The sequence below is a fragment of the Grus americana genome, chromosome 2 (assembly GCF_028858705.1).
Source record: "Grus americana isolate bGruAme1 chromosome 2, bGruAme1.mat, whole genome shotgun sequence".
Lineage (NCBI taxonomy): Eukaryota > Metazoa > Chordata > Aves > Gruiformes > Gruidae > Grus > Grus americana.
In genome coordinates, this window is record NC_072853.1 from 97,620,784 (window position 1) to 97,628,939 (window position 8,156).

The window sequence follows — 8,156 nt, forward strand, 5'->3', positions numbered from 1 at the left end:
AAACCCATGCCAAATAATGGTTTATAACAGATTTTACTTGTAGAAAAGCAACATTTTAGCATCATTTCACAATAAAAAGGTAAGATCTGTTTGGTGTTATACAGACATGGTGTATCAACTCAGAATGCAACAGGTAAAGCATACTGTATGAAAGGCATGTTCAAACACTGTTTTATTTAGCCAGTTACGCCCGGTACCTCTTTGTGGATACTTTCTTAATTACAGGTCCTCTCTGCTTCATACATGTCAGCAGTATATTTTGGAGTATGAAAACTGGAAGTGTTAATATGCACTGAAATGTGTCTTGAAAAATCAAACTCAGGACCAGGTTCTCACTACACAGTAATAGCTCTACCAGAACACTGAAACAAATGACACCTTGTATGTAAACAATCTGTCCCATCATTCTACTCCCCTTTATATAAAAAAAGGGGGGAAAAAAAAAAGTCTTGATATAGAAAATTATTCCATCTTCTTGTTTCTGCATTCATGCAACTTCATTATCAGGTTTCCTTATCCAGATATTAAACTGTAAAACGAACAGTTATTTATCATGGGGCTTTTCCATCATCTTCAGTGCTAATCTTCCAACCATTAGCAAACTGTATACGGGGAAAAACACAGAATTAAACAGTAATAATAATTTGCCAATTAATTTTCAAATACTTCCCATGTAACTGGTACATAGAAACAAAAAAGCTACAGAAAATACGATTTGCTCCATCTCAGTTTAATTAAGCAAAAAAGAAATCACACATAGGAGGTTTAAAAAAAAAAGTATATTGTGTTGTACCTGACACCAGCAATTAGCCCTGCAGGCATGAATTTTCCAGAGTTGTAAAATCTTGTTCCCATGATGGCAGTCAGTGTTCCAGATGTAACTTAAACGAGAGATTATACAGTCCAGTCAGCAGAGATGCACGCGTGTGAGAGAGACACTACAATTCAAAACTAGCGGAACAGACAAAAGTAGTAGCATCAAGGAAAAAGTGAAACAGGGTTATTTCATGTGAGGGACTAAGAGAGCCAATAAACTGTGTAAACTTTGGAATGCCTCAGTATGTGAAGAGTAAATATTATAAATCAAGTTCTAGCAGACAGTGCACTCCATATGCTTCTGCACACACTCCTCAAATTTCTTTGTCAAAATGCGCTGCTTTGGAGACTGAAAACAATCTATGCTATGCTGCTCTGGAACTGAGTCGTACCCTGTGCACAGGAAAAGTACTGAACCTGTGTATGTAATTCTCCTACTTTTCATAAAAGGGAGATAGCATTTTCTTGTCTAACTTGCAGTAATGTTCTGAGAAATAACTAGTTTATGTTTGCAAAAGACTTTGAAAGGGAAATGTGCTATGTAAATGCTAAGCATTACCAACCCATTTCAGCCCTGGACACCACCTACTAAATTCAGAGAGTTAAAGCTACCCCCGACCACTTGACATAGAGACAAGAACCAGGTAGTTTCACTGAGCCAGTAAAATGGCAATCCCTGAAACACCGTATCTCGAAGACAGACAGAACACCAAGAAAACTATACTGAAAACATACTGATTAAATCCTTAGCAGCATCTGCTGCCCAGTGGTAACAGCTACATATTAACATGTTGTTCCAACCACTCTTACATTCTACCACGGCTTCTGCATGATGGCTGGTCCTGCAGGACCGAGCTCATCTTCAATCCTAGCCGTGGCATCCTTCCTCCTTAACACCACTCTAAATATTGTCCTTGACATCTAACAGTCTTTTATCAGTGGATATGTAAAAGACTGGGACCACAATATAATACAGAAGAAAGAACTAAAATACTTCAGTATTCAAATACCTCAAGCTCTAATCAGCAGCCAGTCTTCAAAATACGCACACCTCACTAAATGTAATTTTGTCTAAGACAGCAGTAGAACACACCTTCTCCAAAAGGTTTATAAAGCATAAAAAGGAGGAGGAAAAGACTCTATATGCTATTGAATTATAGAAATGTATCTGTATCTCACATTTGGGAAATTACTTTGTCTCACTCCTGTAAAGCCTACTGTATTTGCACTTTATTCCAGTTATTTAGGCTTAGCCATGCACAGCTTTTGACCTATCCAGCAGATGTGAAAGTGCACTGCACTGTAGACAATGCTGAAGTAGAGAGAAACACTGGGCCTTCCCCTTTCACTTCTTTCACATATCAGAGAGCTAGATGCTATGTCACCACGTCAGTGAACAAATGCTGTAGTCAGTGGCAGCTCTTTAAGCACTGACTAAGCAGTGACTCTCCGTGGTTAACTTCTCAAAGTCAGGAAGAAGGGAAGCTCGAGTTCTGAGAAGAAGGAAGAAGAAACTACATTACTGAAGCTTGCTTCCCGGTTAAAACTCCCCAGGTTTGCAACACCTTTGTAATTCCACATATCTGTCATATACATAAATAAGCCAATCACAGTCTCTGCCATTTTCAGTGATAATAAAATAATCTGCTGTCAGTATGGGCAATCTGATGGGGAATCACTCTTCCTGAAGTGCTCCAGTCTCCTGCAGGATGCTGAAAGTGGGATCCAGCCAAAAAGAGGACAGAGAGGTCAGACATCAATTTACTAGCACTTCCCTTGCACTATGATCCTTCGAACACACTAATACGAGACACGTGCTTGGTGGCAGCCACCAGTTCAGCTAAGCCTGGGGACTGAAACATAGCTAGTGCTAGACGACTGTCATGCACTGATGTCTTCTATAGATCAGGAGAGGAGAGCATACTAACACAGACACTGGCCAAAGAATTACGCAAAACACATGCTCACAAGTATCTGAGATACAGCAGCCTAACAAGTGTCAGGCATCAGCTGAGCTGCAGGAATTATCTACACATATTTTCTCGGCCCCCTTCAACTGCAAGCTACCCTAACTTATTAGTGAATGCGAAAAGTTCAAGGCATGTTATCTTGCGACTGGCACAGGTTAAAGCGATAGGTGATAACCATCCTAACTTGATCACAACCCTGAGCTCTCTGAGCTCTCTATGGTAAAGGGCAGAAAGACAGAAGTTGCATTTTGGAGATTCATACCATACTACATACAAGTTTTTAAACAGAAAATGCTTGTTTGTTTTGTTTTTTTTCTGAAGGATGTGAAAGAATGGTATTCGATTATTTTTTTAAACCACCTAAGTTTCACTTTACCCTAGCACACATTTTCCTTCACAACCTATAGGTTTTTTGATATTCGGAAGACAGACTCTAATGATAAATAACAGATATTTTCCTCTCCTGTTGTAGAAAAGAAGCAAAAATGTAAGTTTGAACTATGACCCAAAGCACTTTATACTTCTTGCAAAAGGGATGCAGGAACGTAGTGAGAAATCACTGAATAAGACACACCAAGACAAGCAGTTTTTAATATACATTCTCAATACTTTCTTTTGAAAAAAGCAGTTAAGTAATGCTAACAGTTCACATTCCAGGAAGAGCAGTGGAGTTTGGCCACTAATGGAGATTTTTAACTAAAACGCAAGTTTGAAGATTGGATTGAAACTACATTTATAACATCATCAGTTTAACTCTTCTGCAAAGACTTTTAGGCACTTGTTTTAAGTATCCAGTTATTTTAGGGTAAATATAAACTTTAGATTACTTACTCAGAGAAATCCAAACATTATTTGGATTCTGTGAGAGCTGATAGGCACCCAGTCCAGCCAAACTCCCAAAGAAAAGGCCAGCAGCTAGCGACGGGACACTACCTGAATAAGTAAAAGATAAAGCATTTATTAGAAGCTCAGAAATAAACTGGCTCATCAGCTTCTGTGTTTTGTAAAACACCAACAATAATAAAAAAATGGGCATTCATTGTTATAAAGCAGATTAGAGAGGGTTTTTTTCTTCTAAGATATTAAGACCATGCTGATCTGCACCAAGAAACATGTTCAAATACTCTTGCATAAGGTACAAATAGCATTAGTATTTAATTCTTTAGCAGAAAAGCCATTAATGTATTTATGATGGAAAAAATAGCAAGAAAAGTAAAAGAACAGGTGTTTTCTTTGTGCAAACTGAAGCATGTTGTTTCAACACAGTAATGTCAGAATTTCTTGAGAGGCAGTAGATGGATTAAATAAGGATTTAAGATCAGAAACAGGACACATGGACTGAACTGGGCAGGAGGGCATGCAGACAAAGAAAAAAGTTGCCAAAGAAGTGAGTGGAGTTGAGTAAGAGAGGTCATATCTCTTAAGTACAGCTGAGAGGTGATCCAAAGGAAACTGTAGACTTTGGAAGAAGGTTCCCTGGACTCACCTAAACTTTGGATCAAGTCCTCAGTATAAATGATAATCCCAGGCTATCAGAGGATGAAGGATACCACACCCAAATTGTTGATTTATAGACTACATCAAGTAATGAAGTGGCATAAACACTGTGAGTGGTGAATGCCCTCAATAAGGTTAACGGAGAATTTAGGACTTAATGCTACGTAGGGTGGTTCTTTATATATTCTATTTTTCAGGTCATTTTTAAAGGACTCAAGATTGCAAGGCTAAGCTGATAAAGATCTCTTCTCAGTGTTACAGAAGGATCACATATTGCTACCAGAAAGTAATCATTTTTCAATCAACAAGGCACCTATAACATTGCTTCAGATCCTGCTTTTGGTATCAAAAGCAAGAGATAAAGATGACAGAAAGCACCAGATATTCTTGTACATGTGCAAGGAAAAGATACATACTCTAATAAGCGGCTGCTCTGCACAGAATACAGTTTAGCAACCAATGTGTGGTAGCTACAATTCTTTCCACAAGGCTGGGAGCTCACAAATGGCCATCATATTCTTGAATTTTACCTTGAAGCATTGTTTAAGCAGCTATGGCACATAGACTTAGTAGGACAACCACAATGCTTCTGGCTCAGGAAGTTCCTAAGTCTCAGAACACTGGAACCCAGAGAACTTACTGAACAAAGAGAGAAAATCAATCAATCAATGACTCTTTGCTTGCCCTGTTCTCATATTCTTCCCAAGGCACCTACTGCTGAGCACTGCCTGTATAGGTAAATAGACCTGGTTGTAAAAGAACAGATCACCATCTTAGCTCTAGGGATGAAAATTCCATTTTCTTTATGTTTCTCCAAGTTATTAGTAGGGACATGATAGTTTCTCTCTCCCTACCCCACCCCCCTAAGTGACCATACAAGTTCCTGTTCCCCAGGAATTAGTTAGTTAGGTTCTCAGTATTGTCCCTCCTGCCCTAAACTCCATTCACAGCCCAAAGGATAAATCAAGCCAATAGAAACAGATTGGAATAGGTATTAGCATCTATGTAGTCAAAAGCAGTGGTAAGATTCTTACTGACTTCAGCAATGCACCTTCATATCACTAATACTAAGATGGCTTAGGGATTTTCAAAGCTGAAAGAGACAGTATTGCAGCAGGGATTAACCCACAGTTCTGTCCAGAAGAGTGCAAACTCAGAAAAAGGTCATGAAATGAAAGCAGTAGGTCAGAGGGTAAGCTTATGATGCAGAGCCCAGAAAAGGAACAAGCTTAAGTACTCATCTGCACTTTTCAGCTCTACTTGGGGAAAGGATCCTTCTGAAAACTCTCTGCAGCTTACAGTATACTGTTAGCATCAAACATTAAAATGAGATTAAATCTCTAAGGACAAAAAACTGGTGATTTATGTCATTTGAAGATACAGAACATTTATATAATGTTTATATTTAAAATAGCAGGGGGAAAGCCTTTCTGAAGCAAACTTGTCAGTTCACCCAAAGAGCACAAAGCAGAGGCAGGATACCAGCATCCACATGCACCAGAAAGCAGATTGTGGTCTTATCAGCCCAAAGCACCAGCTCAACCCAAAAAGCACCACACCCCAACAGCAACAAGTTATCAGCACATGGCACAAACTGATAAACTTTACATCTGCGTGAACTTCGAGATAGGAGGCTTTCGTGAAAAGCCGCCCAGCTCACAGAGTTATCAGGGGGCGGGAGTAAAGGAGACACAAGCACCTTTCCACACCGTACCTGCTTTTGCATAGCCAATGAGCCCTCCTGATGCCACCAGGGCGGCGTAGCCAAAGCCCAGCCAGTCCACGGCCATACTGAAAACTGGAAAAGAAACTGGGGTGAGAGTCACTATCAATTTTTTAGAGGAAAAAAAAAAAACAAACCCAAAACTTTTTGCCACAGGGGGCTTTTGCACGAGCAAGGCTTTCCCAAAGCCTAAGCCCTAAGATGAAAACCGATTTGCTGGGAATGCAGCCTGGGGACGGTGGAGGGAACTTGGGGGTCAGCCCCACCTGGGAGGGTACGCGGGCAACGTTCACCTACCCGGCGGCCCAGCTCCACAGCAACCCGGGGCGGAGCAGACTGCGGAAGGGGAGGTGAGGGAGCAACGCACCGCCCCAAACTTCCCTTTTCCGGCTGTTCTGGGGGAAGGAAAAAATCAAACCTCAACCAAAAAAAAAAAACCCAAAAGCCCAAAACCAACCCACAAACCAGCGGGCAGGGTAGCCTGGGGCTGCCGAGGAGTTGGTGCCTTCCTACCTACCTGCAGAGCTGCGGGTAACTCCCCCGGCAGGAGATACCCGGGGGGGTATCGATGCCCGAGCAAGCCCGGGTGCCTGCAAATGAGAGACTTTAGTGCAGACGGGGTTTTCGTGTGCTTGTTCAGTGAGGGGCAAAGCTCCCTTATAACTGCATTCGTGTGTACCCAGTCCAGCCTAGTCCTGTACCAGAAGTGGAGGTATGGGGTAGAGCTGACAAATTGGGGTTGGTTTTTCTGTGGCATGAGCTACGACTCTGGGCAGCCTACAGGCTGCTGCTAGCTTTGATCAGTAATTTCAGTATAGCCCTTCTATGGAAGTAGAGGATTTCTATCTACTTCAAATTACAAGCACAACTAGTGCAACAGAAAAAGGAGTCTTCCACTGTAGAAGTTACGCAACAGTGGGAGATGGAAAACATCTTGTAAATAAAGTATTTTGTATTTTTTTAATCTGGAAAAATGTAGAGAGATAACTGTCTACAAACTCTTTCAAGTGCCGAAACTGGTTTTCTTCACGTGTATAGTGCTACGTGGTTTATTCCAGTTGGCTATGCACTTATCTCCCATTGACACTTAACCATATAGAAAGAAAGAGCACTCCTCCAGCCAGGTCCCTGAGCTGAGGGGCTTCAGTTCCTCTTTGTAACAGAAGGCACAAAATATCAGAGGCCTGTGCTTTCTGCAAAATGCAGCTTTCTCTAGCTGCATTTCACATTTTCCCATCTTTATGAATTAGCCTAATGGTCAGAAAATAGAGAGCAGTTTAATTCCCTTGTTGGACCAAGTGGTTTAGAGATCTCCTCTATCCATGAAAAGTGTCACAACTCACGCAAATCTAAGCTATACTGGATGGGGTTCCCTTTTCTGTTGAAGCTGTGTAATGGCTATGAGGTTCTAGTTTCACTGGGCTCTGCTTTCTAACCCAGTACTGGGGTTCCCCAGGAGGGAAGCAGGAAAACTGGAAGAAATCCACAGATGCTGGAACTGCTGAACTCACCTGGGGCTCAGCTGAGACGCTGCTGGCCAGGCCGGCTGTTGTCTCTTGCAGCCATGGCTCCATCTACTCTACCAGTGTCACGCTCGCTCGCCCTTTCTGACACAGGAAGAGTTTTCTCACCGCTGTCATCTCCTCTCTCTCTGCGCTGCTGCCTCCTCTCTATCATTCTAAGCAGTTTCCAGGAAACTAGACTAGAAAATGTTCTGAAAAGGCAGATGTGCGCAAGAAAACGACAACAACAAATTGCCGAGTACTGGTTAGTAGCTGAGCATTCTCTCAAGGTATAGAAAATTAGAGTTCTCCTCTCAAGACTATTTCTGTATTTCACCTTAAAAACTGTTAGGATTTTCCTTCTCAGTCTCCAGTTCACAAATTGTTCCGAGTCTCATGAGATGCATAATTCTTTGTTACTACAGAGGGAATCTGGATTTTTACAAATGCCTAATATTTACTTGTAAATCAAAACCTTAGAACCAAAATTCTGGGGAATTTTTGCTTTTTAATTCTTAAAATTATGTGCAAACTGGATTCTTCCTGGTACTCATGAGAGCTTGCTTCTGTAATTGTGATGTCCGTGGCCATGAGCTCACGTATTTAAAAACTGAAGCAATAAAACCTGTTTTAGTAGGGGCAGCCATT

At 41.2% G+C, this 8,156-nt stretch overlaps 1 protein-coding gene across 5 annotated transcripts; it reads right to left on the reverse strand.

Annotated features, from left to right (window-relative positions):
- Positions 1-17: 17 nt before the first annotated feature.
- On the reverse strand, positions 18-7,636 carry LOC129202519 (transmembrane protein 14C-like). 5 transcript variants are annotated; one of them, XM_054815460.1, is made up of 7 exons: positions 7,518-7,636; positions 6,524-6,596; positions 6,304-6,396; positions 5,998-6,081; positions 3,618-3,719; positions 794-881; positions 18-602 (listed from the first exon to the last, which is right to left on the reverse strand). In XM_054815460.1, the coding sequence occupies exons 1-7, from the start codon at positions 7,578-7,580 to the stop codon at positions 545-547; spliced, it is 561 nt and encodes a 186-aa protein (XP_054671435.1). In that variant the 5' UTR covers positions 7,581-7,636; the 3' UTR covers positions 18-544. The 5 variants fall into 5 exon arrangements, with proteins under 5 accessions (XP_054671435.1, XP_054671433.1, XP_054671436.1 ...); XM_054815458.1 differs by having other exon boundaries at positions 6,273-6,401; XM_054815461.1 differs by lacking the exon at positions 6,524-6,596 and having other exon boundaries at positions 6,273-6,396; positions 7,518-7,633.
- Positions 7,637-8,156: the final 520 nt, after the last annotated feature.

Coding starts and splice junctions, on each gene's coding strand:
- LOC129202519 (XM_054815457.1), bottom strand. CDS start 6,763: ATGCCACAGAAAAACCAACCCCAATTTGTCAGCTCTACCCCATACCTC. Junction 6,397..6,523: donor AGTTACCCGCAGCTCTGCAG/GTAGGTAGGAAG, acceptor CCCCCAGAACAG/CCGGAAAAGGGAAGTTTGGG. Junction 6,082..6,272: donor TTGCCCGCGTACCCTCCCAG/GTGGGGCTGACC, acceptor TTTCTTTTCCAG/TTTTCAGTATGGCCGTGGAC.